This window comes from Lampetra planeri, chromosome 1, assembly GCF_965212315.1.
Source record: "Lampetra planeri chromosome 1, kcLamPlan1.2.h2, whole genome shotgun sequence".
NCBI classification, from domain to species: domain Eukaryota; kingdom Metazoa; phylum Chordata; class Hyperoartia; order Petromyzontiformes; family Petromyzontidae; genus Lampetra; species Lampetra planeri.
In genome coordinates, this window is record NC_136107.1 from 13440165 (window position 1) to 13464468 (window position 24304).

General features: G+C 45.6%; 1 protein-coding gene across 1 annotated transcript; it reads right to left on the bottom strand.

The window, feature by feature from the left end:
• Nucleotides 1–2047: 2047 nt before the first annotated feature.
• Nucleotides 2048–22456, bottom strand: GPNMB (glycoprotein nmb). Its single transcript, XM_078594054.1, has 11 exons — nucleotides 22328–22456; nucleotides 19149–19307; nucleotides 18165–18296; nucleotides 15635–15814; nucleotides 13892–14056; nucleotides 12724–13053; nucleotides 11794–11931; nucleotides 7969–8065; nucleotides 4420–4631; nucleotides 3998–4082; nucleotides 2048–3510 (listed from the first exon to the last, which is right to left on the bottom strand). The coding sequence occupies exons 1-11, from the start codon at nucleotides 22398–22400 to the stop codon at nucleotides 3354–3356; spliced, it is 1728 nt and encodes a 575-aa protein (XP_078450180.1). The 5' UTR covers nucleotides 22401–22456; the 3' UTR covers nucleotides 2048–3353.
• Between the last annotated feature and the right edge of the window lie 1848 nt (nucleotides 22457–24304).

Consider the following 24304-nt stretch of genomic DNA (forward strand, 5'->3'; position numbering starts at 1 on the left):
GCCTTTTCTTAATAAATGTTTTGCTCACTTAACTTGTATTAAGTAAAACCGTTACAAAGTTTTCATATCGTCAGAGCTGCAAAAATATATATTTAATATTTAAATGTTTATTCATTCGTATGAGTGGAGTATCTTCGCTTACTTCTCAATGCAACCCCACTGTCATTTAAGGGACGCAAGAACACGTTGAGATGAGTGTTTTTTTTTGGGAAGTCAGACCTTGGTGAAGGAAACTGCATGGTGGATGATGTCTCAAACATTATCATGCAATATACATACTTTTTAAAAGTTATATAATTTACCAAAACAAAGATCCCCTGTGAAGCCATGCAAGCCGCTAGGGGACGTGCTGTTAAGCGAGCACCAATAAGGCTTGAACGGCGCGGTTAGGAACCACGCATGGCCGCCTTTGTCTCCACAACGCGTATGTTTACAAATCGCACCAGGTACTCATTTAAGACTGAGTCAACCTATATAGGAGACCCAAGACCGGTTCATATATTAGTCACTGCTGATGTTATCCGTGATCCGTGACTGGAAATCGAACTCTGGTGGTCACGTTCATAGCGCAGTCTGCTAACCACTGCGCCACCGCTGCTCATGTTAAGGCCACATACGTCACATGCTCAGGACCACTGCACAGCACTTGAATCTGTCACTGAGTACGTGACGAGTGACGACCCTGTAGGTCTACAGCACGTGCCTCGGCTGTAGTAACTATATAGCTTGCAGCTTTGGTTATCTGACCGACTGTTTTCCCATAGGTTACACGCGGAGACAGAGAAGACATTTACTCGTTTGGAGATGTTGGTTGGGTTGTTGCCTTGATGGACCGTTAAGGATGGTGACGGCTGAGGAATGTACTCATCCAGCAGTGAATCGATCATGGCTGATTGATGATGATGGTTGTTGGTGTTGTGACTGGCAGTCTGTTACAACTAAAAAAGTACTTTGAATGAAGAAAGAAAACGCACTCACATCACATGAGTCCGATCCAACCAGGGTTGATGAGTCACACTGTCTCACGGTCACGATGCTGGGCTCATGACCACGCTCGCGGTGAGCGCGGTCTGTCTCGCGGATTCTCACAGAGCAGCTCGGGCAAGCGAGACAAAAGCAAAACGCCGACGGCTCACACACATTCTGCTCCAAGGCCGTAGCCATGGAGTCAACATTGGGGGGAACCACATCTTCCAGGGGGTCTGGGGGTCCCCCTCCAGAAAAAATAAATCTCATTTTGAAAACGAATTTCCTGCCTAAAATATGAAAAAATTCACTAACACATAGGATGGACTTTTTATTTATTTTTTACAATAATGTCTAATAGTGTATTGTATTACATTGCTCTGTTTTTTCTTTGTTACCTTTTCTTGTTTCATTATATGTAATGGCAGAGATTATGGATTAATAAAGTACAACCATAACTACAATCATATAAACCGAAATCTATTTTATAGCAATATATTGTGCGGGGGGGGGGGGGGACATTTTGAGCATATTTGGATATTGGGGTGAATGTGTCCCCCCCAATATATATTATAATTATGGTCTTGTTCTGCTCACATCCTCTCGGACGCCTTTCATTCCTTGGCTGCCACCCTGTTATTTATTTTGACCAGCGGCCATCATCACTTTTAGCCATGACGTGTTCTGCCCGTGTTATTTAATCCATATCGCACTGCATAAATAGAAATGGCTTAAATAGTAACTGCAATGTGCATACTGGATGGATGCCTCCCAACGTGCTATCGGTCGTAGTGAGTGGTTGTTTAACCATGCTTCACCATGGTTAGACAACCACTCACTACGAATTGGGGAGGGGGGACTGGTCAGGTTAAGATATCACCACTGACATATTGTGCTTTAAGCACTGCGCCACTCAATTACGCTGCGTTAATATAACGTGGATCATATTGTTCTCAGTTTATATAAAACTACTTTTAGTGACTTTAAAGTCTGATGAAAACACAGTCATTCATTCAGAAGATGCAAATTAAGGCCCTTAATGGACTCACGTAGAGTTAAATTACGAAAGCAACTTGTTAAATATGTATGTATTCGCATCAATAGCTTTATTCTGAAATCATGCAAAATAATCATTAAGCTTACTTAATAGGCTTTACACCCAGCGGTAATTGATAATTACATAGATAACCTGCGCAAATGTGACGGCAAAACCACACGCATCCCACGTAATCACTATACAAGTTAACATAAGTGGATAATGAATTGAAAATGTATCTCAGATGTCCTCAACAAGCTAAATATAGGCATATGGAAAGCATGTTTAAATTGAAAACAGTGGGTGTGATTCATATGTTGGTGGAAAGCCAATTACAGTTGGCCAATTGCTGTCTGCACCTTTTTCACTCTTGGCTCCACCGAGGTGGAGCGATTATCCAGGGTTTAAACGGTCCCCACTGACAACATGACTTAAACCCGATTTGTGTAAATAATAAAAACTATACATTAAATTGAATACTAAATTCATTAATGGCGAATCATGCTAGTCTTGATCGACTGAATCATGTTTGTAATTTATAATTCAGTAACGGAAAATAGGATGAACCCTTTCCAAAATGCAAGTTCGCTTTGTGAGAGGGCGTGTCCTGTTCTGGAGAGCAAGCAAAACTAGTCAAGTGGAAGTGATTAGCTGGTTGTGATTGCTCGCTAGAGACACCTATTGATGAAAGACTAAATCATTTTTTGGAAATTACTATATTACTGAATAGATTTATCAAAATATTTTCATAATCATTCCAATATTTATGATGTACTATGAAGAGACATTACTCAAAACGTCATCTATTATATATTTAGTTAATGTAATGCAGGGTTATTGAATGTGTTAAGTTTTATGTACTTACATATTTATCGTTCCACTTTATTTGGGAAACAAAAGTAGCATGAAGACAAACCAATCGTACACAACGAACTCTAAGCAATGGCGAGACGATGGAAAAAGCTGCCAAAGCTAGCAGAGTATAGCACGCACCATCCGTGCACAGCAGGAGAAGGGAACGTTTTTTATCATGAGGGTCAAATAGCAGTTACAAATAGCTTTTGGCTGGCCACACATGACAACACACTGTCACGTTATCTGATAATAAAACAAAATATAATTGAGGATCACCTTTACAGGTGAATGTGTATTCTAAAATGATGAACAGAGTGTTGTTAGGTCAAACATATTCCTTTCTAGTACCGGATTAGTGTGGATATGATCCATGCAGTGATACATAATTATAATTCATGAAGTTGCAGGCTAAATAGTGTAGGTTCCCAAAGAGAGTTCGCCTAACTTGTGCAGGGGCTGGTGGCTGTGTGTATGTATGTGCCTTTGGTGCGGTGGCTCAGACCAGGTGAGCAGCAATTGGCTGCTTCTGAGCATCGAGCAAAGGGTTCTTCTCGCCAGACTTGTTCCTGATGAATTTCACCCAGTAGAGAGTCCATGGGCCGTGGCTTAGCTCCATTCCCGGTGGGGCCACGGGAGTGTACTGGCGATACTTCCTGTTTCCAGCAATAAAGGAGAGAGGGCCGACAATTGACGCAAAGGGAACAACCCTCGGAAATGGATATCAGAGAGCTACCTCTGAAATCCCTTGAAATACCCTCTTGTCCACACAGCAGGGGGCAGCCCTTTAATGTACCTCGCATGATAATCACACCGATTAGTTACATTTTCATGGCTGGAATTAACATTAAGCGCATAACCAAATTTGTAGAGAATTGTGTGCTGTCATTGGCGACTGAGCTGAGACCATCAACTCACTACATTTGAGAATCCAGTTAAATCACAGGCAGCTGCGTGTATTTGAAACCCACCAAGATCTCAGCGATGCCAGCGATGGGCTCTGACCTCTGAGCCATCTGATTCATTAAAAGTTGTATCTGTTACAAAAAATGGGGTTTTGACTCTATCTGTGTGTACCTTAAAAGTGTGTTTTTTAAAAACTTTTAATCTTTAGTAAATTATTGGAGGTGTAGAAGCACTTACTTGTGAAAGAGCAGTCCTAGGAGGATAAGAGGAACGATGCCTCCAAAAAAAATGGCTGGTCCCAAAAGCTTTGCTGATGTAGACTCTGAAAGCATCAGTAAATACGTTCAAGGTTAATTTAATTGTCTGCAACATGAGCTTCTGGTCACAATTATATGTTTAGTAAAGATGGCAAATTGCTTAATTTTATAGCTCGACATGCTATTTATATAATAAGACGTTTCATTTGTTTGTATGTATGTATGTGGGTCAATCTTTCAGTCACAGCACTTACTTGAGTGATTTACATTGTAGAGAGGCGAATAATGGATACGTTTTACCAAAAGGAACCAGGGACCCACGGTATTGATACTAAACTATGTATGAGGTATGACTTTTGACTTATTTAAATATATATATAAATCACGGCCGGATATGTTCACCTGCGTTGAAGTCCACGCGGGTACTAACGACGGCCAGGCTCACTGCATCAGCCAGTGAGACGTTGAGGCAGAAAATGCCCGACCCGTTGAACTGCTCGCGCAGGGTCAGGGAGCACGGGTCTCCTGCACCCAGCGCCAGTGGGCGGCACGACGCACTGACGGGCCCCACGCACGTCTCGTCCGATACCACGGTGCACACTTCGCTCGGCAAACTGCGTGCGTCACGACACAGGGGACATGGGCGAGGGTTACGATAACGAAATTAAATGGGGGTTACGTTAATGAGATGAGAATTATACACTTACGAGATGAGTCGTGGATTACGCAAACGAGGTGGGACGAGGGTTACCTCACTAGCAAGATGAGATGAGGATTACGTAAAAGAGACGAGTGTTATAGTAAAAGAGATTATTCATGGGTTATGCTAAGGAGATGAGACAAGGGTTGATGCTAATAACACAAGCTCAGGGTTACCCTAATGAGACAAGAGTTATTGCCAACAAGATGATCTTGTGATTGTCAACAGTTATAACAATTGGCAAAAAAGAACCATATATTATGGTATTTTTGTCGGCATACATCTCCATATATATAAAAGGCAAAGTTGTGATTATGTGTGTCTGTTCAAAATGTTTCGCGTACTTCCCGACATGCAACAAACTTGAAATTTGCCATGTGGGTACTTTCCAGACTGTACACCATGCAAAAATTATTAAAATATACTTTTGTGTTTTTTTTGGGGGGGGGTAGCTCAATAATGCATATATGTTTTGCACGGCAAGTGAGCTGTGACGTCAAATCTGTCACGTGACCCGCGCACGTGGTAGCGTAACGCATTGTAGTGTCGTGGTTAGCGCGCTGCGCGACGAACCCGGCGACCCGAGTTTGATTCCCGCTCACGGCCACCACCGATGACGATTATTTGAACCGCTCCTGGGCCTCCCTAGGTCGACTCAGCTTCAAACGAGTAACTGGTGTGGTGTGTGAACATCGGCCATAGGGAGACAAAGGCGTCGTGAATCCAAGTCCCGGGTGAAGCCGGATAGTAAAGCTAGTTTTTATATAAAAATGTTTTTTATCTGAAAAAAGCATGTATCAATTCGTGCGTGTGAGAATTGATTGTTTAAAATTTATGCAAATGGTATCCCAATGTTATTTTAGGCAAATTGAGAGAAAAAACGTATAAACGCGACAGAAGAAACAGAAAAACAATACCAAGAAGGTGGTAAAGCATGACATAAAACAAATTCGATTCTTCAATCGCATCGTGACCCTACCATTTTGACGATTCATTGAGTTATTCGTGTGGTGAATTGTTACAAGTTTAGTTTTTTCCTCCAATTTGCTTTCAAACAAAAAAAGATTGGAGGAAATTACCTTCTGCCAGCACATGACTCACGTCCCTGGTCGAACTAGCTGCATAAAACACTGCGCGCAAGATGCTCATGTCTAAGCGGCAATGATCTCTGATGATGAGGAGAATAAATCAATAAACAACTCCAGTAATTTCATTCAATATTTCAAAACAACAACAGTTATTTAATTCATATAAACACACACATAAGTATTACAAAGTATTTTCTGATGTGTTTTAACTGCGTGTCGGTGCTGCTATTTACTTAAGTAGAAATTAAGCGAATATATATGTAAACTAGCGGTAAGTACCCGGCGTTGCCTGGGCGAAGAAGGCAGACACACACATGGACTTGCACACAGCCATCGACCCACACACACAGAAACACATGGACTTACACGCACACACACAAATCGACTCACACACACATAGACTTACACACACATATCGACTCACACATATATACATAGACTGAACAACAACCGCCATTCGCCACTAAGTGATGGTGACGTCACGACAACGCTTGCGCCAGGCTATGTGCAACTTGAGGCCACGTGAAGTGTCGAACGCCCGCTGGCAGGAGGTCACGGGGCAGACCCAGATGGCACAGGTCGACTGACTGAGACGACTGGCTGATGCACCACCTGTGCCCCCTACTGTGGCAACTTGCTGTGCTTCAGCCACCCGGCTCTCCACTCGTTGTTGTGAGCGTCGCTCCTCCGCCCTCCGTTGTTGTTGGAGGGTGACTGCCTCCAACTGCCCAGTAGCGTCCTTTATGAGCCTCCTCCACTGAGGCCGATCTTGACATGGCTGGTACCAGTCGTCGGCAAGTCCACTCAGCTCCACGTCCTCCTGTACCACATCACTCCATCTCTTCTCTAGCTCGTGCCGCGCCCGTTTAGCCCCCTCGATCCAGCCGAACAAAAGCTGTTTAGGCATGCAGTGGCTGGGCATGCGGGCTACATGACTCAGCCAACGCACCCTTGCCTGCCGGAGAAGCTCACCGATGGGACTTTGTCCACATCTTTCAAGGATTTGAGCTCCTCACACAATCCAGCGTGGTTAAACCCAGGATGGATCGTAGGCAGACCATCCTAAATGTTTCTAACCGGCGAAGATGTTCCATTAGGGGGGTCCAAGTTTCGCAAGCGCAGAGAAGGGAAGGAATGACCGTGGCGGAGAAGACCTGAAGCTTCGTGCGGAGTGATAGACCAGGTAGCTTCCACACAGCTTTACGCAACCGATGAAAAGATAATGCGGCTCGACTGATTCGGAGTGAGACCTCTGCTGTTAAACCGGAGCCAGTCATGAGCACACTGCCAAGGTATGGGAAACTCTCCACTCTCTCCACAACTGCCCCATCACAAATTGGGAGTTGTGGGGGTGGAGTGTCCGATGGTACATAGACTCACACACACATTAACCTACACAAACACACATATGGACTTACAAAGACACACATATCGACTAAGACACGCACAGGGACTTACACACACACATGGACCCACGCACACACATAGACTCACACACACACACATATGAACTTACACACACATATCGACACACACATGGACTCTCACACACATACACACATTGCCGTACACACATCGACTGACACACATAGACTCCCACACAAACATACATGGACTCACACACACACATGGATTGACACACACATGGACTTACGCGCACACACACACACGTACGTACAGACACACACACATGGACCAAAACACACACAAAGAAATGAACTTACACTGACTCACATGGAGCCACGCACACACAGCAATTAACACACACGCACACACACACAGACATATCGGCTCTGACACAGACACACGGACTCACACACACACACATTGACTCACACACAGACACATCGACTTACACACACACATCGCCGCAGACACGCACATTCTAATAAAGCAGGCTGTTTCAGGCTGAATTGGGATGACGTCGCCTTCACCAAACCACACTGACCAGGGTGATGAGGTATATTCAAATAACCCCCACGACCCACACGGTATGAGGAGACCCTCATCCAACAGTGGATTTACAATGAGCTATACATATACTTTTTTTTAAAACACACGAATGGTAAAAGAAAGAGCAATTACATCCACCTTCATATTGTAGGCTGTGTTTACACTGCATGACCACACCATGTATGTCCATCTCTGGACCGCTGGGCTCACCTGCCACTGCAAGTGACCATAAAATCCACGGCACCACCGCCCTGCATCATGATCGCCGACGGCATCAGCGCCACGACGGCGACGCTCGATATCCCCTCTGGTGCAGAGCACATGAATCCACAAGAAATGAGCACAAAAAGCCGTAGCTTGCACAATAGCATTAAGAAACACTAACTACCAAACCCATGAAGCAAAAATTTACCCAAGCTTCACGAGGATTTATATATTCATTCCTTTATATCGAGGACCACTTTTGGTCACATTTGAGTCAGCAGGAAAAGATGAATGAACAAGTAACACGAAACACCATTTGAAAAGCATAAATGTATCATAGTAGAGTATACACAGACACATATATTGAGAAAAATATAGAAAACAGAAATGAGATTGAAAAAGAGTATATGCATACTCGTGAAATACATCATACAGTTTTGAAAAGGGAAAATGTCAAAACTGGGTGGTTTTTAACTTTTGCCGACAAAACTGGATCCCAAATGTCAAAACTCGGTGCACCCTGGGTGGCCAAAAACTTGAGTTTTGGACACTCAGGGTGCACCCAGTTTTGACATTTGTCAAATACACTTGATAATTGTATACTAGCACAGTGTGCCAGCACCCCATTCATCCAAACACTTGGTATTTGTATACTGGCACACTGTGCCAGCACCCCATTCATCTAAACACGTGGTATTAGTATGCTGGCACAGTGTGCCAGCACCATATAACTACACACACTTGATATTTGTACGCTGGCACAGTGTGCCAGCACCCCAACGACCAACATTTCAAGCTACGACTCGGACTCGGAAGTGAGCTCGGGGCGGGCTTGCGACCAGGCGGGCGCACTGCCACCTTGCTCACATTCGAATGGCAACCCTCCACCCCAAGAAGACTTTTACCACGCGCCGCGAGGCCATCCACGGCATCCAAGACTTTGCTTTGCAACAAGGCAAGCGCGCGGTCCTTGACCTCAAGCGAAGCGGCGGACGGCACGTTGCCATCGTCTGCTCTAGTTCAACACCTTGTTCCTTCAAGGTGAAGCTGACGAAGCTCACGGGGGAACGACGCGGCTTCCGCGTCTCGGCGCTGTGCACGGATCACCACGGCTGCACGGGCACTACCAAGATCACGCAGCGCCAAGTGGAGGCGAACACGACAGCCCGTTCGGCCTTTCGCGCCAACCCCCGTACCTCCGCACCGACTGTCATTGCCCAGGTCGCCGATGTTGCTCGCGTCATTGTCCCAACCCGGATGATGTACCGCGCCAAGGACACGTGCATCGCGGCGAACGAGAGTGCGGGCCATGCAGGCTTCGAGTTCATCAACTCGCTGGTGGAGACGTTCGGCAAGCTCAACGCGACGACCTGCAGTGTGCGAGAAGACGCGGGCATCTTCTGGGGGGCGTTCATCTGCAACCCGATCGCACGCTCGTTGCAGCCAAGTCTTCAACGCGTCGTCGGCATCGACGGGTCGCACATGAAGGCGCGCGCCTACAATGGAACCATGCTCGTCCTCGTTGGGCACGACGGCAACAACCGCAACGTCCTTCTCGCCGTGGCGCTGGTGCCGTCCGAGACGGCAGCGGCCTACGACTGGTTTCTCAACTGCTGCACGACCAACGACATCGAGCTCGATGGCACGCCGGTCTTCTGCGATCGTGGCACGGGCATCCTAGCCTCCGACTGGAAGGACCTCATGCTCATCCACTGCACGCGGCATTTGATCTGCAACGGCGTGGACAACATCGGCTCCGCGTTCACGCCCGACCTCCAAGGCATCATCCACGATGCCCAAGGGTGCGCCTCCGAGGCCGCGTTCCGCAGCTCCTTGGGCTGCTTGGACGTAGCTCTGCCTGCGGCGGCCACGTACTACAACAAGATCGACCCCCACACGTGGGCGCTCTACCCGCACCTGCACACGACGCCATTGTACGGCTGGCGCACGACGAACTTTGTGGAGTCCACGAACAGCGAGGCCCTGCCGGCTCGCGAGATGGACCCCTTCCACTTCCTCATGCACCACATGGAAGACATGATGACGACGGCCTTTGCCCACCGCAGCGACGCCGAGAAGTGGGCCGCTCAAGGGCGTGTCATTACGCCGTACGCTCAAGGACTCATCAACGCTCAGCAGGCGTTGGCCCCGAGGTACAAGGTCTACGAGAGTACCTCGACGCGTGCATACGTCAAGGATCCAGACGCCTACGCCTCTGCCAAGCGCCGAGTCGATCTCAGCTCTCGGTCGTGCACGTGCGGGTACATGAAGCAGATGGGCTTGCCGTGTCGGCACTACATTCGTGCCCTCATGGCGTTTGGGCGGATGCCCGAGCTCTACGACGCATGTGCGGTGTGTTACCAAGTCTCTGCCATCAACACGACATGGACCTCGGTTGCCGGTATCGAGCTGCCCATTGCCGAGGAGCTGCAACGCGACAACACCATGATGCCACCTTCTCGCCAGAAGAAGGCTGGCCGCCCGAAGAAGCGTCGGATTCGCAACCGTGGCGAAGGTGGCCCATTGGGCCTCACGCGGTGCTCCTTCTGTCGCGCCAAGGGCCACAACAAGCGCTCTTGCCCGTCGAAGTAGTTATATATATGTAACAAACATGTTTTGTTCTAAGTGTGCAGCACCATACTTCTCGACGCAAACACTATCTACCGTTGTTCTACTGTAGTAGGTGTAGCATGCAAGCTGGCACACTGTACCAGTATACAAATGGCAAGTTCGTGTATGTTCGCGAGCTGAAAGTGTTACTGTAGTTGCAAGCTGGCACACTGTGCCAGTATACATATGGCAAGTAAGTGTTACTGTAGTAGCGAGCTGGCACACTGTGCCAGTATGCAAACGGGAAGTTTGTGGTGCAAGGTATGGAACATGAGCCACGAGAAACATCATTTGGAACGCTCTAAATCTGTGGCGACATATGGATGAATAACGCAAGGACCTAAACGTGTACAAAATGATACATTAAATCGTACACCTTCTTCACCCAGTTTTGACATTTGTCCACATTGAACATCACCCAGTTTTGTCATATCAAAAAGCACCACCCTGTTTTGCCTGTCGTTTTCCAAGACCACCCAGTTTTGACATTTGGGATCCAGTTTTGTCGGCAAAAGTTAAAAACCACCCAGTTTTGACATTTTCCCGTTTTGAAAAATGTAAGTAAATAAAAAGCACAAACAAAATCACGTAGGTAAAAGTGATAATGATCGTGCCGCCGAGTGATCGTGGTTGTGCTGTTGTGAACGCCAGACTGAGTTTGGAACAGAGTCCAGATCAAGCAAAGAGGATTCAAGAACAGCCAACTGGTTCCGGGACCAATACCTACCCTACCCAGCGACTATGGAAGATGCATTATGAAAAATACAATGCAACATGCATATATAGTAGGCTATAAAACCATATTTAGTTACCGATGTTGATTTTTGGGCGCAGAAGTAGAATGTCGTCAGTTTTTATTGTTTTATTAAAGTAATCCGTTTAATTACCAAAGTGTTTGCAGTCACCTGAGCACTAAATAATTGACCTTCAACATGTGACGATCAGCTTATAATAGAAACGGCATGTGTGTAAAGATATTTTGTGAATTGTTTTTCGCAAGCACAGTCAATCCACAACCAGGATAATCTGGCCACGAATAATACATCATTCAACATATTACCAAATGCATGAAAAGAGTGTCATCCTTGCATTGAGTAGGAACACGTCGGGCAGAGAAGGGTCTCTTCGTTTTAATTTAACTCCGCACCTGCAGTTCACCATAGATAATTGTGCGTGTCCGCACCCCGCTGAAGGCCAGTGATGCGTGACGGAGAGACTGACCCACGATGGTGACGTTGGTGCTGAAGCTGCCATAGCGCACGAGCTGGCAGGTTGGGGACGGGGTAGGGGGTGATTTCGTAGATGACTGTTGCAGGTCAGCTCCATCTGGCACGGTCGCCCCTGCACCACCCGGCTGGGCTGTGGGGTTAATCACAGAGAAGCTTAACGCGCCATGCGTATTATGTTCTGTCGTGTGCATATGACCAAATCAACCAAAATGCCCCTGATCTTGACAGATCTCACAAGCTAAGTATATTTGAGCCTGAATAGTGTTTCTATGGGTGACCACCATATATATAAATAAGTAAATCAAATTCATTGTTGTTCTGTTCCGTGCTCAGTCTGTGGACTACACCTTCACCAACCCATACGTGACTTTACTGAAAGAACCAAAGAGTAATTCCTGCAGTCACGAAAGCTCCAAATTAAGTTTTTTTCCACACTGACCAGCATGGCAAAGTAATGTCCAATAACCCACATCACCTGTATGGTGTGGGGAGGCCTTCCATCAGTGGAATAACAAAAAGATTGTACACGTACCGTAGTATGAATGAGATGTTTTGTTGTGCCACTTATTTTTTTTACAATGTTTTACCTCCAAACAAAGTTAAATCACATGCACATCAATTACATGTATGAATTAAAGTTCTACCCCCCTCTCTCCACCTATCTCTCCCCCCTCACTCTCCTCCTATCTCTACCCCCTCTCTCTCCCTCTATCTATCTCTACCCCTCTCTCTCCCACTATCTCTCCCCTCTATCTCCCCCTATCTCTACCCCCTCTCTCAGCGAGAAACACTCCCATGCACGTGTTTGAGATTGACTGTACAATCCCTTCTTAGTACTGCAGATTATTCTTAAGTGGGGGGAATATACTGAAGGGAAAATACCATGAAGGATTAAACTACAAAAACAAGAAATTGCAGCTACCAGTGGGTCTGTCCCAGGGGCCCGTCTCGTCAGGCGGTAGCACAGTGGCGTTGAGGGTCCCGCATGGTGTCGGTATGACGGCCCTCAGCCACAGAGACACGCTGAATGAGCCTATAGCTGAGTATGTGTGGTTGACGGAGGCATTAGGTCCCACCACCACCTCCGTGCCATCGCCAAAGTTCCAGGCGTAGGTTAGGGTGGCGTTGCTCAAGTAGCCGCTGGGGTCGTGGGGTGTGGCGGTGAAGGACACTGGTGCGTTCTCCAGGAAGATCAGGTCTGAGCTGTTGCGATCGCCCGTCTGGGAGATCTTCACACTGAGCGGCACGGAGTCTGCGGTGAAGTCAGAGGGGGAACAACATCTGGTACTGGCGATTGGACTGTCTGGAATTAAACTTTAAGAGTGGGTGGTGTCTAGTCTCCTGGCACGGCAGTTTAAAACATGGGTATATTTATTAAATCGCCCTGCAGTATAAATGGGTACACCAAAGTTAATTGGCAGGTCACGTGTGATGGGGAAACGTGTGGGTACCCACACCTCTTCTAAGACGTCTAGCCAGTGTGGAAGTTTAGAGGCCCTTCCTTAATCATTGGTGTGAGCAAGCATTTGCAGAGTTGTGCCTTTGCCTCTTTCTGAGTGAATCTGGAATTACACAATACGGGGATTGTGGTGTGGGCTGGCAGTCGAGCGACATTGAGAAGGGGTCAGTGGATCGTGCAGGAATGATGGACGTGAGAGGCCCACCTGCTTGGACAAAGTTTGAGTGTTATTCATGGTTTACTCCACACAATTCTGTTTCCTTCTATTACAACAGAAATTGACCAAACATCACAATCGCTCCAAACGTATAAAGAACACCTCCCAGTGAGTTGTAGAGCTGGGTGACCATGGACTGGGTATATTTCAATTACACCAATGTCGTGCAACGACTCGATCTTGAGCACCGATTCAGCTGATGTCCGGACGACTCTTCGTCAGTCTAATAGATGGGGTCAGCTTAAGTCATCGACAAGGTGAGCCCTATCAAGCTCCCAGCCCAATCATGGTACATGGAACACACACACACCCTAATGCTCATGGTCGTTCAACACATACCACCTGTACGCCGGAATCAACGTCGTATGGTTAATGTTGCCATGCACTAGTGAGCCAGAGCCACGGTAAACCCACCAGTCACGGTGTAGTTGTCAGTAACGTTGGCGATGGCGCACAGCTGCGTTGCGCTCTGCCTGCCGCAGTACAGGAGCAGGCTGATGTTGTGGGTGCCGACGGGGATGTCCGTGGTGTCAATTGTCACATTAGAGCTGTTCCCGTTCACCATTGTATAGTACTTGCCTGGGGGAAAAAAAAACACTCCTCCGCTTCACTTTCTTAGTGGGGGTTTGGGGGGTGGTGTCTATCACCAAACCACTCGGACCTCATCAGATGTCAGAAGCCAAGCACAACTGAGCTTAGAGAATGCCTGGATGGGTACCAACATGCATAAAACAGGATGTTTTAGGTTGTGGTGCTACTTGGTAGTCAACTGAAGGCATACTCATTGGTTCTCTCGGTAAGTCACGTATGTAGAAATAAAATAAAATTAAAATAAATCACGACGTTTCGAACGCAACACAAGGGCTCATCATCAGGTGAAAATGGGGCAAAACACATAGCAAGGGAACACACAGAGGGACATCACACACAGAGCACACTGAGAACGGAAAACTGCACGGAGGCAAATACAGCAAGAAGATGGGAGACGTGAACGCAACAAACCTTAGAAACATAATGCGATGCAAACCAGTCGGCCAACAACACAGTTAGACACTTAGCTGGTTGACCACGTATTTCAAAAGACTGCTAAATTTTGTGTTCATATTCTGGGCTGAACACACCAACGTAAACAGAGGACAAGGACTCGTGAAAAGACACGAGGTACAAGGTAGCAGAGATACATACATAGAGAAGACACACGAGGAAATATGTTTTGGGCAGCACAGAGGGACAACCAGAGCAAAACCACACCCAAGAGACATACACACATGGAGAGGCACACACAGAAAGACGCCCGGAGGCGTAACGTACAGGGACTTATATAGGCTGTAGAGGTGGGGGAAGAGAAGGGGCGGAGAGAAGGACCAATGCAGGCAACAAATCGTGGGAAACAATGGGGAAACGAAAACGGAGACACCAACCACGGTAAACGAAAACGAAACCAAATTACAACAAGCAGAGATACAAACACAGAGAAGACAACACAATGAAAGATGTTTTGGACAGAATTGTAAGGACAACCTCCTTGTAGAAGTGTATTAATTTAGAATTGAAGCTTTCGTGACTGTAGGAATTACTATACACAATTGTTGGCCGACTGCTTTGCATCACATTATGTTTCTAAGGTTTGTTGAGTTCGCGTCTCCCATCTTCTTGCTGTATTTGCCTCCGTGCAGTTTGCCGTTCTCTGTGTGATGTCCGTCTGTGTGCTCTCTCACTATGTGTTTTGCCCCATTTTCACCTGATGATGAGCGCTTGTGTTGTGTTCGAAACGTCGTGATCTATTTAAATTTTATTTTATTTGTGATTTATTTTAATTTGATTTTATTTCTACATACGTGACTTTAGCGAAAGAACCAATGAGTATAGTAATTTCTGCAGTCTAGATTTTTCAACATGAAGGCACTTCAGCAAAATCTATTGTTGTACTGTATTATATGTTCCTTTGTCTTTGCTCCCCGCTTGCATAAACTCATACTGAGCAACGTGATTAAGTCTGATGAAATAACCCCCATGGTCCGTACGGTGTGGGGAGGCCATCATCCAGCAGTTGATAGACAAGAAGGGCTGTGCGAATACTCGAAAAAATGTCGATGTCATGGGGAATAGGCAATGGCTGACAAGGATAATGATAATAATGTTAACGGTCGTAGGCACCTTCCGTAGACCAGATGTACACGTAAAGCCTAGACAGGTATCTCCGACGATGTCGATCACGATGGAATAGCTTTCCGTTAGGGAATGTGTTGTTCTGCTCATCGTCGTGAGACCAATTCTCTTCACCGTGGTCCTCCTCCCCCTCCTGCAGAGGCCATTCCCCGGGCGCCGGCGCCTGTCCTGTAGGCGCACACCGAATGGGAGGATGAGCTGTGCGATCAGTGGCTCGATGAGACCTGCACGATCATTTCTTCACTGAAGGACATGACTGCATGTTTCTCTATGCAAGCACGACACAAAATTCTGTGTGTTGTGAACTCACAAAGCAGGAGTCAAAAGGATTAGACAGCAATATCTGAATAATACACATACTGTATAGTTATATTAATAAACATTGTTTTTCAAAAATTATTTGATTGCATACAATGTTTTGCCAATATAGTTATTGGATCATGTACCAATATGTACACAAAAATGAGGGTTAAAAATAAAGGAAACAATTGGTCAGTGAAATGTTATAAATTTCGCATCTCAATTGCTAATCTTTTTCACCAACCCATGTATATCTTACATATATTCATATTTCAGCCCAAATTAAAAACAAGTCATAAAAAATGTTGACGAGCTTGTATGTTCTTCCCTTGCATGCGGTTCATAGTAACCATACAAGCAGGACTTAAGTTGATATTTTCCAGGCTGCCGACTAAGACAGACCTGGATGATATTAAGCTTCCCATCGCAAGAGTCCGTTGGATGAGTAGTGGGTGGGGTTGTCAGAGGAATGGGTAAGACCTACAGTGAAGGAAAAAAGTATTTGATCCCCTGCTGATTTTGTACGTTTGCCCACTGACAAAAAAATTATCAGTCTATAATTTTAATGGTAGGTTTATTTGAACAGTGAGAGACAGAATAAAAAAAAAATCCAGAAAAACGCATGTCAAAAATGTTATACATTGATTTGCATTTTAATGAGGGAAATAAGTATTTGACCCCCTCTCAATCAGAAAGATTTCTGGCTCCCAGGTGTTTTTTTTTATACAGGTAACAAGCTGAGATTAGAAGCACACTCTTAAAGGGAGTGCTTTGTTACCTGTATAAAAGACACTTGTTCACAGAAGCAATCAATCAATCAGATTCCAAACTCTCCACCATGGCTAAGACCAAAGAGCTCTCTAAGTGTGTCAGAGACAAGATTGTAGACCTACACAAGGCTGGAATGGGCTACAAGACCATCGCCAAGCAGCTTGGTGAGAAGGTGACAACAGTTGGTGCGATTATTTGCAAATGGAAGAAACACAAAAGAACTGTCAATCTCCCTCGGGCTGGGGCTCCATGCAAGATCTCACCTCGTGGAGTTGCAATGATCATGAGAACGGTGAGGAATCAGCCCAAAACTACACGGGAGGATCTTGTCAATGATCTCAAGGCAGCTGGGACCATAGTCACCAAGAAAACAGTTGGTAACACACTACGCCGTGAAGGACTGAAATGCTGCAGCGCCCGCAAGGTCCCCCTGCTCAAGAAAGCACATATACATGCCCGTCTGAAGTTTTCCAATGAACATCTGAATGATTCAGAGGACAACTGGGTGAAAGTGTTGTGGTCAGATCTTTGGCATCAACTCAACTCGCCGTGTTTGGAGGAGGAGGAATGCTGCCTATGACCCCAAGAACACCATCCCCACCGTCAAATATGGAGGTGGAAACATTATGCTTTGGGCGTGTTTTTCTGCTAAGGGGACAGGACAACTTTACCGCATCAAAGGGATGATGGACGGGGCCATGTACCGTCAAATCTTGGGTGAGAACCTACTTCCCTCAGCCAGGGCATTGAAAATGGGTCGTGGATGGGTATTCCAGCATGACAATGACCCAAAACACACGGCCAAGGCAACAAAGGAGTGGCTCAAGAAGAAGCACATTAAGGTCCTGCAATGGCCTAGCCAGTCTCTAGACCTTAATCCCATAGAAAATCTGTAGAGGGAGCTGAAGGTTCGAGTTGCCAAACGTCAGCCTCGAAACCTTAATGACTTGGAGAAGATCTGCAAAGAGGAGTGGGACAAAATCCCTCCTGAGATGTGTGCAAACGTGGTGGCCAACTACAAGAAACGTCTGACCTCTGTGATTGCCAACAAGGGTTTTTCCACCAAGTACTAAGTCATGTTTTGCAGAGGGGTCAAATACTTATTTCCCTCATTAAAATGCAAATCAATGTATAACATTTTTGACATGCATTTTTCTGGATTTTGTTGTTGTTATTCTGTCTCTCACTGTTCAAATACACCTACCATTAAAATGATAGACTGATCATTTCTTTGCCAGTGGGAAAACGTACAAAATCGGCAGGGGATCAAATACTTTTTTCCCTCACTGTATGAGCAGTAGGCAGGAGCAATGTCAAAAGGAGTAACAGAGATAGCGATATAAGGACGTGGCTATGTATAAAAAGGTGGGGCTGATGGATGGAGGGGTTGTCATTTCACACTGCGTCCCAGATGAGCCTCCCAGAAATACTGGTAGCTTTATCGTACCGTCGTATGTGTGGTTCCATGCTGCAGTCCCGTTGGCGCCGTGCCAGGGGGAGATTATTGACACGCTGACGGTCAGCTTGGAGCCCACAAGAGTCGGCCCATCGTTTGTCACATTCACGGTTACGTTCCTCACTGCGGGGAAAAGAGAGGCAACTCAAACGAGCGGGCTGATTTCCACCCAGACAATTTTTGAGAATCAACATTTACGCATAAAATGTTGAGACCAAAAGAAGCCAAGGTGACCTCCACTGTAACGTGATTTTCAGATGAAAAATTTCCACAGGGTTGCATTGAGTGAGCTGTATGCAGCTCAATTGTGATTCATGATAATAATCACCACCAGCAGAACAGAAATAAGAATAAAACATCGATGCCAGATATTAAGCAGCATCCATTTTTTACCAACAGGCACTGGCAAGTGTGGCGAAGTTATAGTTAAACAACCACCATGATCGACAAGGTGTTGGGACGCCTGCATCTAGCTGTTGATTAACAAAGGACTGTAAACAGTAACATGTGATGAAGCAAGCAAGGTTGCAAACTATTTCTGCAGTAGACACATTACATTCTTACTATTATCCTCTAAATATGTAGTCACCTTGTAATTAAGAGCACTACCCGGCGACCTGAATTTGATTCTCTGCCACGGCTACCTTCAGTGGCGAGTGGTATCAGAAGCGGTGGCACCCCCCACTTCACCAACCCGCGCTGACCAGAGTAGTGAGATATGTAAAGAAAAATCCCCATTACTGAAACAGCATGGGAAAGCAATCATCCAGCAGCGGACTGAAAAAGGCTAGAATTTCTTTGTTGAACACAGTCACCTTGTAAATAAATAAATTACAGATAAATTACAGAATAAAAGCTCACATCATTGTTGCAATGCATTCTGAATTTCAATACGAGTTCTTGAGACTAAACACTTTTTATTTTATTTTGCAGCTCTGCATTTGGATGCGGTGGGAAGCTGTGAAAGAGATTAACTCGGCCAGCAGCGACGCCAGTCTCGGCCGTTATCCGAGCGGATTGGGTATCGATCCTCGTCCCAGTAGCTCGAGTCGGTTGACATCCAGCCGTCCCCGAGTGAAGCATGGGCGGGCAGATCGCGCCATCGCCCATGATGGCCCACCACCTCGGAAAAACCTGAGCGCGCAGGTCACACGATTGGGAAATAAATCAGAATTCATCAGCCAGGGGGATTGAGCCGCAGAGGGGTAAGACGTCATTTTTCTTTTGTCTGCAACTGCAACTGTTCACAAAACGCGAGCATCTTTATAAAAATCGTGACAAAAGTTTGTCAGCCTTTGTTCGCGCTTGTTGAATGTCATTTTGCTTAATAGATGGGAATGTCAGAAGTCAAGACCACAATTTTTATGGATTATCACAGCCTTTTCACTTTCTATTTGGCAGGATGAATTGAAGGTTTCAAGGATAGTCTAACAGAAAATAACGTACTTCACAAATCATACCGTAGAAACTTTATATTTACAATAAAACCTTGAATTGCAAGTAACTTGGTCTGCGAGTGTGTTGCAAGACGAGCAACATTTTTAAATAACTATTAATTTGATAAACGAGCAAGGTCTTGCAATACGAGTACTGTAGTACGTACAGCATATGCTTTGTCTGCCGAGCGTCACGTGATCACAACTGAGCTGATGGTTCCTCTCTGCGGGATTGTGGGTAATCATCTCCCATGCTCGGTCTCAGTCGGCGTGCCTCACTCGTATAGTCAACATTCGTGCGAGCATATACTGTTTACTATAGTGTTGTGACCACGAGTGTGTGCGTAAAGCATTTTTTTTTATTTTGTGTCCAAGTGTAGTGACTGTTCTTTAGTAACTGTACTGCAAGTGAAAGTCGTCCTACACAATAACCCTCCTCTCCTCTCTCTCGTCTCCCTCACACCAGCCACGATAACATTTAATTAATAAATTTGATTACTTTATATTAAAATTAAATAATAATAAATAAAAAGGTATTTTGTATTAATCATTTTTAGATGAATACAGTATTTTTGGATTGTGGAACGAATCATCTAAGTTTCCATTTTTTCTTATGGGGGAATTCGCTTTGATATACGAGTGCTTTGGATTACGAACATGTTTCCGGAACGAATTATGCTCGCAATCCAAGGTTTTACTGTATGTAGTGAGTTCAACTGAGTCGCAGACGTTATTCTTTAGAGGCAACACATTTATTATATCAACACGTAATACACAAAGGGGTAACTGCCCCTTTACCAGATACAGCCTAGGGTGGTGACCACCCAGCTAACTACACTATACGGAGGAGTTACAGCTATGAAGAGTCGGCCTCTCACTCGTGTCCCGGCCACGTGTTGATGCCTTGTAGGATGTAGAGCTTCCAGCTTGTAGGACGTGGAGCTTCCAGCTTGTAGAACGAAGCGATCCCGGTCTCTCTCAGGGACCCACCTTATATCCTCCCGGGTCGGGGCTGGCTCCACCCAGGCCCCACCCGCCTTCTCGAGCGTTCTAGCTCCCTCTCCATCCCTCTCGAGAGCTCTCCCCGGACACGTGATCACCCCCTAGCCCCCCCACCTGGGGCCCTCTCTGTGGACACTCCGGATCACGTGTCTACGGGGTCAACTAGAGTGCCATGGCCCGGGGCAACCCGGTCCCTGGGCTGACATTGTCCCGCTCCCCCTTGTGGTAGCCCGCACTACATGCTATGCGCGGGGCACACGCTATCCCAGCGTTCACTAAACCCCGCTAGGGCTGGTACTACACCCATCTATGGGGTGTACGTGATGATGGTGCATCGCACGCCGTGCTATAGTAAAGCCGGCATCACAGAGCAATCCACCCAGTGCTGTCCGCGACGTAGGAACATCGCACGCCACGACTCTCCCGGGCCGGCACCATACAGTGACATCCCCGATGTCACTACATATACATGAGATGTTATATAAAAATTATGAATGTTTTTACATTAATGGGGGTCAAAAAGATTTTAGTCGAATTAATGATTTTCCTTTTGCTCAAGGCCACTCACTAAAGAATGTGACTGCATGAGTTGTATGTGCGTACACACATCCGTATGCACTACATGTGATCATGTGCACATATGTATGCACCTTTGTATTTTTATGTATGTGTAGTGTTGTAAGGACGGACTTCTGGACTTCTTTATGGCACACACTGTTTATTATCTTAATACACAGTCCCTATCACACTAAGGGGTATATGGTCCCCTCACCCGTTACCCTCAGAAGGTACAAGCCTCCGGATCCTGCAGGCTATCTAATCTCCCTGCTCTCCCAGCGTCCTCTGGCTGGACCTAGGGGATCTCTCCCCGACCACTGGTTACTCTGAGCCCGATCCCTGATAAAGGCTGGAGGGCTTGTTCCAGGGTCCTAGACATCTTCGGCCAACTTGGGTCTTCGTGTAGCAGAACTCCTCCAGAGCTCTCAGCGCTCTGGCTTTTATACCTGTTCGTGGCCGGGTTGTCCAATCCCCGGCCACCTTGTGGGACCCTCTGATTTGTCCTTCCCAATCTGGGTTTGGATCCTACCTCACCCCATTTGACCCTGACCGTTTGATTGAGCGGGAAACCCTTGTTTACGATCTGCTCTCACAGTTTGCGAACAGCGAGTAGTTAACACCACTACATATGTGTAAGTTCTTGTTTGCTATACTATTAGTACACTTCGTTGTTGGTCACTCAGTGCTACACTCATTCAGGCCTTTGCTCAGAAATTGCGGTTAGATAAACGAATGTAACCTTTATATATATTTTATGTGTAAACAAGTACAGTAATTGCCCACATGTGATATAACCTGAGCACACACGTACCCATTGTAGACGGGCTCAACGCATGGCCACATTCAACAGGAGAGATTTCCTCCAGTGACACGACATCAATTATAATCAAGCCCTTTAAAAACCAAAACATCCTCACTGAGGCTCAAGAGTATTTTACTGCATTGGGATGTTTCGCCAATTCCATGCATGGTTGGCATGTATGAGAAAACTGTAGTATCAGGAGAAAATCCACCACTCATAAAAGGGTGTAATACCAAGTCCCACCAGAGATATATTCAAGAATCTGTGGCTGCACTGCCATTCCTGGCCACCTTGCAACTCAAGCCTACAACACATGGTTTGGTATTCTAACATACTGTATTGTGATGACCACTTACGTCTTCCAGAGTGCGCTCCAACCACTCCGAGACACAGGAGCAGCGAAGCGAGGTAGAGGACTGGCGGTTCCATCTCCACCTCGGGAGGACCCTGCGCCACAGCTGTAAGCCCCTGTTCCTGCTGGGACAATCAAGCCGCTCGTTTATATCCCTGATCCCTCCCCCACACGCTGAACCCATGAGCTCACACACTGTGTGGTTTGTCATGTGGCCGTTTTGGCGGACTGCCCACGTGGCTTCAAGGGAGCAAAAGAATTAATAAAATAAAACACTAAACCCATCAATGCACGTCCACTTGGCAAACAGTTGAGATGGTCATGTAATGTGCATGCACATAAACTCGTGGCCATCACATGATGCGCCCTTGAGTCAGACAGGAGCTGCAATAATTGTCCTTTTGTCCAAGTTGTACAGAATGCATTCCAACAATAATACCGAACGACCAGTGGTATAGTTATTGAGTTTACAGATAGTGCAACTGCACCGCGGTCCCCGGGCCACAGGGACCCAGAACTCTCCGATTTATGGATATTCTGCTCTGGGGCGGCCGAATGGTAAAATAACACACAGCGTTTACCGACAGAAAATGCTGACTGACTTCTATCTGAATGCAGTCACACCATACCCCCGCACAGAAATCCTCTCATCAAGATGCTCATACATCGGGATAAGAAAGTGTCAGATGGTAAACATGTTAAAGCGCTGCAATTGAACAGTTGCAATGATGCACAAATCAACAGGGCACTGAATGCCAAAACTAAATCAAATAGCTAAAGCGTTGAAACTGACCAAGCAATTAAAACTATTAAAATACCGTACTGCGGGAGTAACTGATAAACTAGCCAGATTTTTGGAGATTTGGCATGGTACATAAAATACAGAAACTAATTTCTGGTACTAAAGATGTATTACCGAAGCTATCAACAGAAGGTGTGTACCGGAATAACTGCTCTTGTGGCCAATACTATCTATGTTGCTCAGACAGGACGAATGCTCAGCATGAGACTAAAATAACACCACAAGAATATTAAATACTCCCAAATCTAACTGTCGACAGTGGCGGAACACGCGTGCCAACAAGGTACTGCGATTTTCGTGCACACAAAAAACGTCTGGATGTACAAGCACAATGTGCATGCATAATGTGCATCCATAAGAATAACCGAACCGGTAATGGATAGCCATTGTCATTTATATACATACATTAACCCCCCCACCCTCTCTGGCCTTCGCACCTGATTGGCGAACAGGTGATGTTTCTGCTTATTAAACTTTAAGTTCAATTAACAAATGATTCTTCAAATGTATTTATGTTATTTTTATGCTGAGCGTCTGCTGCTGCTGTCATGTTCAGAACTTCGAGATCCTAGATGAAAAGCGCTATATAAATGTAATTATTATAAGCATTTATCCTTCTATTTAAGAAAAAAACAGAATGATTTCTCCACAAATCTGGCTGTCGCCTGATTATGTTAGTTGTAATTACTGGTGAAACGTCATACTCGAATTATTAATGTTGTGGGTTTACTCTCCAAGACACCAGTGTGACGTATTAGTAAAGACATTACATGTTTTGTTTATGTGACAAACCTTACTAATTGGCTGTGTCGAGTGGTGGCGGGTATAACGACACATTTATACGTACGCGGTCTAACCCAAAAAAACCTATATTTTTGATAATACTAATTAAACTTGGAATTCTGAATCTTTATTTATCCTGAAGAAATCCGATGAGCGATGAAGCTCTTTTTCACAGATGTCCAGTCGAGACAGGAATTGAATTGTAATAATTGAATCTATACAGACACCAGAGGTATCCTGAATGCTTTAATGAATGCAAGTTGATTGGATTCATGGTGACATTATTTCATTTCTGAGTATAAACATTACTTTAATAGCCAATTAACTTTTGATCAGATTCTTAATGAGGTCCAATCTAGCATTTTTATATAATTTTCATCAAATAATTTTTTATTT